The sequence below is a fragment of the Otolemur garnettii genome, unplaced genomic scaffold (assembly GCF_000181295.1).
Source record: "Otolemur garnettii isolate 467f Iridium unplaced genomic scaffold, OtoGar3 scaffold00013, whole genome shotgun sequence".
NCBI lineage: Eukaryota > Metazoa > Chordata > Mammalia > Primates > Galagidae > Otolemur > Otolemur garnettii.
This window is the reverse complement of record NW_003852408.1, coordinates 2,654,760-2,665,278: the sequence shown is the minus strand read 5'-3', so window position 1 is coordinate 2,665,278 and position 10,519 is coordinate 2,654,760. Positions and strand designations below refer to the sequence as shown.

The 10,519-nt window shown below is 47.1% G+C and overlaps 1 protein-coding gene and 1 pseudogene across 1 annotated transcript in view; both read left to right on the top strand.

The window, feature by feature from the left end:
• The first annotated feature begins 847 nt into the window (after window positions 1-847).
• LOC111723584 lies at window positions 848-1,504 on the top strand (annotated as a pseudogene).
• Window positions 1,505-3,910: 2,406 nt separating this feature from the next.
• The window catches only part of CUNH2orf72 (chromosome unknown C2orf72 homolog), an 11,650-nt gene continuing 5,041 nt past the window's right edge, over window positions 3,911-10,519 (top strand). The window contains exons 1-2 of the mRNA XM_012802292.2: window positions 3,911-4,637; window positions 7,536-7,637. Of these exons, the coding sequence (XP_012657746.1) occupies window positions 4,031-4,637; window positions 7,536-7,637 (709 nt within the window). The 5' untranslated portion in view covers window positions 3,911-4,030. The remainder of the gene's footprint in view (window positions 4,638-7,535; window positions 7,638-10,519) is intronic.

Below are 10,519 nucleotides of genomic sequence, written 5' to 3'. Positions count from 1 at the left end.
TTTTTTTTTTTTTTTTTTGAGACAGAGCCTCAAGCTGTGCCCCTGATTGGAGTGCTGTGGCATCACAGCTTACAGCAACCTCCAACTCCTGGGCTCAAGTGAGTCTCCTGCCTCAGCCTCCCAAGTAGCTGGGACCACAGGTGCTGGCCACAACACCCAGCTATTTTTTGGTTGTAGCCGTCATTGTTGTTTTGGCGGGCCCGGGCTGGATTCGAACCCGCCACCTTCGGTGTATATGGCTGGCACCTTAGCCACTTGAGCCACAGGCACCAAGCCTAACAGCTCTTTTAATAAAAGGATTGCTATGTAAAATTTGGATTCAGTGAAAAGACCACACTTAAGGGCCAAGATGGCCACAACAAGTCTCTTTAAGGCCTACGTTTCCCATCCCCAGACTCTATCTTAAGTCCCTACTAGGGAGCTCAATGTGGGAAGGGAGTGGGAATTGCCTTTGGCATTACAGTATGAATGTGCCACCCACTCTGGGAACGTCTGGGTTCTCTCCCCCAGCCACTGCTCTTTTCTTGAGCTGGATCTTGAGGTTTTAATTTCTTTCTTTCCTTCTTTTTTTCTTTCTTTCTTTCTTTCTTTCTTTTTTTTTTTTTTTTTTTTTTGAAGACATATAAATTCCCTTTCTGTCAAGTCCATTAAAAAAAATTTTTTTGTGAGACAGAGTCTCATTATGTTGCCCCAGGCTAGAGTGCCTTGGTGTCACCATAGTTTCTAGCAAGCTCAAACTCCTGGACTCAAATGATTCCCCTGGCTCAACCGCCAACATAGCTGAGCCTACAAGAGCGCCATGAATCCTAGCTTGTTTTTCTATTTTTAGTAGAGTTGAGGTGTCATTCTTGCTCAGGCTGGTCTCCTAAGCTCAAGCAATCCACCTACCTTGGCCTCCCAGGGCCCTAGGATTACTGGAATGAGCCACCGCACCCAGCCTAGAATTTCTAACCCATCATTCCTGTAATGGCTGCTTCCTAGAAGGCTGTGTTAGGTGGAACCTCTTAACCTTAGCATCTGATCCGGAGCTCCAGGAAGGGAAAAATTTCAAGACAATTGTTTTACACGCACACATATATGCCATCTAGTTGGATCCTTCAGCCCTCAAGATCCCAACATCATGACTATAGTTTTAACACAATTGCTCTCAGTCCTCATTTCACTGCTTTTGGTGCTGCCTGTTTTGGAAGCAGTGAGAACTAGAGGTGCACCTGTTAAGTGCAGTTCTCAGCATTACAGGCATTGGTGCTTGTTTGCAGGTATATGCGTGGAAAAGAAATGGACAGATGTGATTTTGAAGGCCCTCCTGAATCTCTCCTTGTCCTAAAAACCTTTGCACTGTTGAGGCTAAACCTGAGCTTTGGTGTCTGAACGTTTCCAAGTAACAGTTAACCGGGGAGTTTCATGTTTTTTGTCATGTCCATTAAAATAGAACAAATTAACAGATAAATGGAAAATTTTGTTTTCTTTACAATAAGCAATACACTAAAAATTTTGGCCTATAACTTATATTTACTGGTTAGAAAGGGGAGTCACAGAAGTAAGATGGTTGAAATTTATGTAAATAATATTTCATAGTTTTAGAATTTTCAAACCATATGAAACAGGAAGAAGGAAGCTGTTGCCTGGAATCCTAGGAAATAGCCACTGTTAAGTTATAATCATTGCTTCCTGAATTGTGGAGAAAAACCTCTCCATATTTTTATTATATTTTTGTTTTATCACCTAAGTTAATATTGTACTTAGATATCACACAGTCAGCCAAAAACGGAAAATTTTATCTCTGGGTAAAAAACATTTAGAAAAATGTATTCAGTGTATCTAATATTGAAATGGAAGAAAAAAGATTTAATATTAAAAAAAAAAAAAAACCTCTCTGTAGTGGGGCGTTGTGGTGGGCACCTGTAGTCCCAGCTACTCTGGAGGCTGAAGCAAGAGATTTGCCTAAGCCCAAGAGCTGGAGGTTGCCATGAGCTGTGACACCACAGCACTCTACCAGGGGCAACATAGTGAGACTCTGTTTCAAAAAAAAACCTCTTTGTATTAACATTGAAATGGAGAAGAAATCTAATTTAAAAAATAAACTTTATATTAGTTAAATGGAAAAAAGAAAAAAAGAATCTCTGATCCATGAAGTGGAGAGAAGGGACTGCCCGGTCTGGCTGTTCTGGGCATCTAACCCCAGCCTCATGACCATCCCTGCTAGCACAGGTGTTTTCTGCCTCCTACCACCGTGTTGGTGGAGGTGGGGACAGGGGTGGGCGATGATCTACTGAGACCAATGTGAGCAGAGAAAAAACACAAGTATAAGATATTCATTCAGCTTATCCCTGTCCTGTGGCACTGAGATAGAAGAAGGGAAGGGGCTTCTCCTGGTTTCCCTTGAGTTTCTCAGTCCTTATTCACCTCTCTCTTGCTTCTGAGGCATCTTCAGAATTGTGTTCATAGGAAGGGGCCTCAAGTATATTACCATCTGGTGGAAATAATTTTCCATGGCTTCTGATCACCCTCTGAGCAGTTATTCATGTGTTTACCTGTCTGTTATTTCACTCCCCCAGGCCCTACTAGGATGTCAGCTCCAAGAAAGTAGAAACTATCCTGCTCACAGTTGTCACCTCAGCACTGGGCAAGTTTGAATGAGTGATCACTGAGCTGGTGCTAGAACCCAGCTGTGATTCCAATCCAGAACTTCTTGCTCCAAATTTGGGACTTTTCTCATCCCAGCCCCAGATCTCCACTCTGAGCACTGAGATGCCCTTCTGGGAGAACCTGAAGATGGCCTGCAGAGGCAAAAGGTCACATTAATCAGGACCCCAACCAAGGTATGGGGTCCTTCCTCCAGACTCTGGCTAAAATACTGCCGAACAGTTAGACTTAGGGCAGGACTGAGTCTTGTACAGCTTTCAATCTCCACTGCTTGTTCACAGCAGATAATCAAGAAAGAGAGTATCTACTTTAGGAACATACAAAATTCTACTGGAGCAGATATTTCAGCATATTTATAGGAGCAGGAAATAGGGTTACTGGAAGAGAGGGCTGGGGGTTATATGGAGAAGGAGAGGGCAAAGTATAAGCCCTGCGCTTGCCTTAAAGGGGCTTTTGGTCTTGCACTTGTAACAGGGAAGTGAGGAGCCTTCACAAGCACTGTCCAAAGAGCTGCACACAGCTTTGTATGTTTAACTAAATGAAATGTAAAGTTTAGTTCCTCAGATGCATTAGCCAAATTTCAAGTGCCCAATAATGCCCACATGGTTCTACCCACTAGAGTAAACGACAGTGCAGATAGCATAAAATCTATCACAATTCTACTGGACAAGTCTGACCTAGGCCCTTAGAATGAAAGGAAATGTACTCCTGCTGCCAACCCGTCCCCTGCCACCTATACAGGTCAGAGCACCATCTGTGACAACGACATCTGCCCCACTAGACTTTCTGCTGTTTGCCTTCCCGGTTTTCACTCTCAGTGCCTAGGCAGTGCTCTGCACACAATATCTATTTGTGGAAATAACAGGTCCTCGATCAGCCTTTGCCAATTGTTAAAGAACCAAAGGAGAGCTGGGTGACCCCCTTCTCTGTGGTCACCCCCCACCCACTCCAAAGACGCTCGGTGAGAGACCGGTTCTGCCCCTAAACCAAGTGGGAGTCCAGGTTTCGAGACGTTCTTACCTTGTGAGGATATATTTGGACACAGGATCATTGTCTGTCTTCCCCCACCCTCGGCTGCCCAGAGCCTGGACCTCGTAGGTGCTCAACAAGTACTCGTTGGATGGATGGATGAGTGGATGAATGAATGAATGAATGAATGAGTGAGTGAGGGGCGGGCAGTTTCTCCCCTGCTCGGGAAGAACCGCCTCCCACCAGACCCCGCCTTCCTGCTGGCAGAGGGTGCGGCGAGAGCTGCGGCCCGCGGGCCGGGGGGTCCCGGTCCCGGGCCAGGCCCTCGGGGGCGTGTCTCCCCCACCCAGGCGAGGCTGCTCCGAGAGGCGGGCAGCGGGTGCACGGGGGCCGCAGAGAGCGGGCGGCGGCGAGCATGGAGCGCGAGCTGGAGGCGCTGGCGGCGCGGCCCGCGCGCCCGGCCGAGACGCCCTTCCAGGCGCTGGTGGAGGCGGCTGGGGGCCGCGGGCAGGTGCTGCTGGTGGGCGAGCTGTGGGAGCGCGAGCAGAGCCGCGCACTCCTGCGGGACTTTGCCCGGGCCGTGTTCCCACCCGAGCCGGCGGCGGCCAAGCCGGGCGGAGCGGCGACCGAGGGCGCGGGCCCCGGGGCGGCGCGCTGGGCTCAGAGGGCGCCGGGGGCGGCGGCGCGCGCCATCCGTTCGCCGCTCGTCTTCGTGCTGTGCCGCGAGTCGTCGCTGGCTGCCCGGGAGCCGCGGCGCCGCCTGCGGGAGATGCTGCGGGACGTGCGCGGCCGGCGGCGAGCAGGCGGGGCACTGGTCGGGGTGCTGGTGGCGGAGGCCGGGCCGGAGGACGCGGTGGCGCTGGGACTGCGGCTGCTGGAGGCGCTGCTTCGTACGGTGTTCGGCCGCCAGGCAGGGGGTCCGGTGCAGGCGGCCGCCTACTGCCCCGGCTACCCGGCCTCTAGTCTGGCCGTCCAGGCGGCCGCCTGCAGGGCCCTGCAAGCCGCCGGGCCCCGGCGACCAGGTGAGATTGCGCGGGGCCGAGCGGGGCGCGGGCGGGATGAGGCTGGGGGGAAGTCCCGAGGCTGGGCCCCTTTAGACCGTCCCCCTCTCACTGAGCACCGAGGTAAACTGAGGCCTAGAGCAGATTGGTGCCTAGCAGCATGCCTCTCAAGTAGCGGAGAGCGGGCCCAGGGCAAGGGGTCGAGTCTCTCCCGGGAGAATCCGGAGTGCATGGAAGATGCCCAGGGGGCTTGGAAAGCCGAGGGGATGATTAGGAGGTCGGAGAAGTGGGTAGGGAGAAGATTTGGGCTGGGCAGAGAAGGGGAAAGAAATGAGAAAGCCTTAGGATGCGAAAGCTTCGAGGGAGGTGGGTGGCAGAACTGGGATTCGGAGAGTTGGCAGCAGGGGATGCGTCGGGAACTCTAGGAGAAGTGACCCCTGGGTAGTGGACTCTTGATGCCCGCGGGGAATGCAAGGTGCCAGGGACTTAGAGGTGTGGGGGAGGTGCGTGGGACTGAAAACGCAAAATGTTCTTGCGCTTCCTGGACGCCTACCAAGATTGTGAACCCACTGCTGTCTCCTGCCTGCCCCAGGTCTGCTGAGGCTACCTTTCCCCGCCCCCCCCACACTCTCCTAAAAGGTGGGGAGGAGAGTGAAGGTCTTTTCCCACTGCAGCCATCCGCAGAAAGGTCAGAATCTCCTCCATCCTGGAACGCAAGGTTTTACAGGAACTGCAGTGCTCTAAGATTAAAATATGAACATTCAATATAGCTGGATCTGGCGAAACTGTGAGGTCTTTGCGCTCCCGGGCTCCCTCTTCCGGCCCAGCTGGGCAGCCCTCCAGCCCTGCAGCCTCTGACTCTTAAGGAGTTAATGAAGACTGTGGCTGTGTGGTGCTTGGGGATGTATTGGTGTGTAAGCTGGGTTATGAGAGATGTCAGAACTAGCCTGGGGGTGTGGGGGAGTCTTTCCCAGCCTAGAGACCTCTGATGTTCCCAGTGTCACAAGTCCACTGCCAGCTGAGGGCCGACCCTAACCTTTCTCCTTCTGGGCAGGACCTCTTCCTTTTTCGTTGGAGTTGTGAGGGTGGATTTTAAACTGAACGACAAGCATCCTAAAAAACAAAAACCAGAGAAATGCCCTGAACTGCACTGCTGTTCAGATTGCCCTTCCCGCCCCTTGACTGACCTGGGGGCCTCATCCTGGGGCCAGAGGAAAGAAGGGAATTCACACAATTTTTTTTCCACCCTATTGAGCTGGTGCCAAAAAAATTCTCAGCCTTTAGTCTCTTAGCCCTCCCCCATCCCAGGGAACAGCTTGCAATTCTTGAGAGCCTAGCTTGCTCTGGCCTCTGAAGCTGTAGCCTGAGCCTGAAAAGCCTTTTCTCCCCTCCTCTTCACCTGGCCAGTCCCATCTCATTCAGAGGGGAACGTCCTCCTGGAAGGCTTCCTGCCCTCCCTGCCCTGGCCCTTCCTGCTCCAGTTTGCAAGTTTGCTAGTGAAATCTGAGAACCTTTGCCCTCCTGCTCCTTAAGCTCTTACCACATGATTTTGTCACCGTTCACTTGTGAGTTTAACCACGACTGCATTCCCATTTCCTGACACCCTGCCTGGAATGCGGAATGGGTGAATGAATCTTTGCTTCCTTTTAAACAAACAGTAACACTTTTGAAATTTTAACATTTTTCGAGAGTAGCACTCCATTATGTTAAACTCTTCCTACTTTCGTAAAAACATACTGAATAAAATAAAACCTTTCATTAATGACTAAATGTCATGAGTGTAATTATAACTCACTGCCCACCAGTTTCTTCACAGTTTCTGCAATGGGCAGTGCTATGATCCTTAAGCCAAGTGGATTAAGTCACTAAGGTTTTACTAGCAGTTGCATCTGGTTGTTATACATTTTCTGATCTTTTTCCTCATTGCCTGATGATAATTCCCATTCTTTTAGGTTGCTTGCCTTTGGCAGTGACCTTTTACCTAGTTATGGTACCTAATCCAGCTGTTTTGGGGTTGAAATACTAAGGATCCGATCTTGTTAGAAGTGGGTAGTACAACTTAAGAGTAAATAGATCTGTCAGGTACCATGCACACCCTTCTGGTGACAGGTACACTGAAAGCCCTTCAGCATGATGTAATTCATCTATGTAACAAAAAAATACTTGCTCCTCTCCTAAACTTTTTAGGGAAAAAAAAAAAGTAAATAGGCCCTGGGTAAAGATTATGAACAAAGATTTTCCTTGTTTTGGCTGCCTGGAGTCCTTTTTTTTCTTTTTTAACGTAGCTCCTGGTGACTTTATATGATTATTACAAAAATATAAACTAAATCTATTCCTTTTAAGAAATTATTCGAGTACGAGCGCGGTGGCTCATGACTGTAAGCTTGCACTCTGGGAGGCCGAGGCGGGTGGCTCACTTGAGCTCAGGAGGCTGAGGCAAGAGGATCACTTGAGCCCAAGAGTTTGAGGTTGTTGTAAGCTATGATGCCACTGCACTCTACTGAGGGTGAAAAAGTGAGACTTTGCCTCAAAAAAAAAAAAAAAAGAAAGAAATGGTTTGAACTAACAAGTAGAGGGAAAGTGCAGCTCTTTGAGTATTTTCTTTCTTTGATGCCATGTAATTGTCATTAATTTTCATGTTATTTTTGTTGCTGTAGTTTCCTTAACATGGTACCTACATTATAGGACTTTTTGTGAAGATGAAATGAGATAACATAGATACAGCAATCATTTTTTTTAGTTCCTTAATACTATAAAACCCACTCACTTTTGCAAATTAGCATCTTTGTGTTTTTAATCAGACCATTGAAACTAGGGCAGTTGATAGTTGAGGTTCCTGGTTTGCTAAACAAAATCTCTTAGTCTTTTGAAGCATGTACCATCTGACCTCCTGACTCTGGGGTTTTGTGTTCTTTCTAGCAGAAGGACCGGGCCTTCCAGGACTGTTGGCCTGCTTTTCCTGGGGTCCCTGGAGCCGGAGGAAGGACCGAGATGTTGCTGTTTCCAGCCTCCCAGCTCAGGGTGAGTGCTTCACCCCTGAGCTCCTACAGCTTGAGTGTGTGGGATTATGGGAGTGGTCATATAGGCATGATGACCTTAAGGACAGAGTAGACCAGTCCATGGAGCACTTGCAGTGGGCACATGGGCTTAGTCAAGCCAGGCTTTTTCCCCAGGAGCCTCCACCTGATGTGGAGAGGGCTGTGATACACGTATCACCACATGCATGGTCCGGTGCAGGATTCAGGAAGTATCATGGAACAAGTAACATTTGAACTGGGAATGGAGGGATTTTCATAGGCAAGAATGGGAAGATTTGGAGCACCCTGACTGAAGGCTTGACAGCACAATGTCATGCCCAGAAAAGGGACCACCATCAGGAACACCCAGAAGTGAGATACAGAAGACCAGTGAGGCTGAAGAGTCAGGACTAGATCAGAGCCGTGGATGCAAATCCTTCAGGAGCAAAGTGCTTCTGGAAATTTCTGAGCAGGCAGAGTAGGGGTGTACTCAAAGGCCTGGCTGGCCTATAGGAGCAGGGAGAGAGCAGAGGCTGAGCCCAGCTAGGCAGGGACTCAGCTGTTGCAGGAGGGATGACAGGCTACCTGGGCCCCACCCAGGAAGTGGGAATGGAGAGGAATTCATTTCTGGACAAAGCCATCAGGCCACTAACTGGAGGTGAGCAAGAAGGCACCGAGAGGCACTAAGGTGCTGGTGCTGGGGTGAGGAAGATGGGAAGCATAGTATCCACCCCTTTTCTGAAGGGGATCCTTCCCCCAAGATGCTCTAGGGATTCCAGAAACCAGCTAGAGTACCAAACCCTGTGTATACGCTTGTTTTTTCCTATGTATACATACCTATGATAAAATTTAATTTATATATTAGCCATAGTTATTAGTAACAATAATTAATAATAAAATAGAAAGAACAGTTATAACAATGTACTGTAATAAAAGTTAAGTGAATGTGGTATCTTGAAATATCTTACTGCACTGTACTGTGGGTAACTGAAACTTCAAAAACTAAAACCACAGGTCAGAGGGACTACAGTACCCAGGGTAGCCAGGTATAGCCCTTGGAATGGACAAGATGTCACCCCAAGGTGCACGGAAAAGTATAGCTTTGTTACATAAACAGGCAGCAGTGGTTTAAAATAATTTTTTATTGTGTCTCTTCCTATAAAAAAAAAATCATTAGTTAGTCTATCAGTCTTTATTGTTCCCTAACAAGTTACCACAAACTTAGTGGCTTCCAATGAATTGATTGGGCTCCTAACATCAGGCTGGCTTCAGCAGGGGTTGCTCTCAACCCCAAGAGGCCCCTACAGTTCCTTCTTCTCCCAATCCCTCCTACAAGACCTCTCCTTCAATCAGCAGGAGACTCTCCCTCTCCATTTGGCTGAGGGGAAGTCTCATGTAACCTAAGGTAATAGAGGATGTTTATTAACCATCCCCTTTGTCATATGAGGTACCTTAATCAATATAGTGACAGTCATCATTTTCACAGAGCCCACCCACATTTGGAGGAGGGCTTTACACAGGGTCTCTACAATCTTGGGAGCTGTATTAGCATTCTGCCTGTCACAGTTGAAGATTTAAAACATACGCAAAAAAAACAAAAATGAAAAAAATTTTATTTAATTTTTTTCACTCAGAGGTAGCTACAGTCAATATTTTGGGGTAAGGCTATTTTATTTACCTGTCTATTACTCTTTCTCTCTCTTTGTGCTATTTAAATTTTAATAAAGTCATTTCTATATAATATGTAATCTTGAAAATGCAGCAGAGACTTAAAATATTCAATTGCAAAAATATTAACTTCAAGTACTCCATTATTTTTGGAAACTGAGGGAAAAAAATAAAGCAAAGGAATTATTGGCAATTTTATATTAATCTTGGGTAACTTTCCTCTCTGTGGTACATAACAAATGTCATGTAGAAGTGAATGTTTGAAATGCAAATGGCATTTGTGGATACAGATTAATAAACATAGGCTATTATACTTACATACAGTTATACAGTCATTCATTGCTTAATGACAGGGATGTGTTCTGAGAAACGTAATGTTAGGCAATCACAGAGCGTGCTTACCCAAACCTGGATAGTCTAGCCTACTACACACCTAGGCTATATGGCATAGCGTATTCTCCTAGGCTATAATATGGTACTAAATACAGTTGGAACAAAATGACAAGAATTTATGTTCCTAAACATAGAAAAGGTACAGTAAAAAAACAATGTAAAAGGTAAAAATAGGCTAGATGCAGTGGATCAAGCCTGTAATCCTAGCACTGGGGGGACCAAGGCAGGAAGATCACTTGAGGTCAGGAGTTCAAGACTAGTATGGGCAAGAGTGAGACCCCATCACTACTAAAAACAGAAAAAATTAGCCATGCACAGTGTCGTGCACCAACTGCTTTGGAGGCTGAGGCAAGAGGATCACTTGAGCACAGGAGTTTGAGGTTACAGTGAACTGTGATCATATCACTGCACTCTAACAAGATTCCAGATAAAAATAGTGCACCTGGATAGTGCACTTTCCATGAATGGAACTTGCAGGACTGGAAGTTGCCCTGGGTGAGAGTCAGTGAGTGAGTGGTGAGTGATATGAAGGCTGAGGACACTGTTGGACACTATTGTAGACTTTATAATACTGTACACTTAGGCTATTCTAAATGTATACAAAATAGTTTTCTTCAGTAATTAAGCTTAGCTTACTATAACTTTATCAACTTTTAAACATTTTTAAACTTTTTGACTCTTGTAATAACATTTAGCTTAAAACATAAACACAATGTGTAGCTGTCTAAAAATATTTTTCTTTTGTGTTTGTTTTCTTTTGAGACAGAGCCTCAAGCTGTCACCCTGGTTAGAGTGCTGTGGCGTCTCAGCTCACAGCAGCCTCCA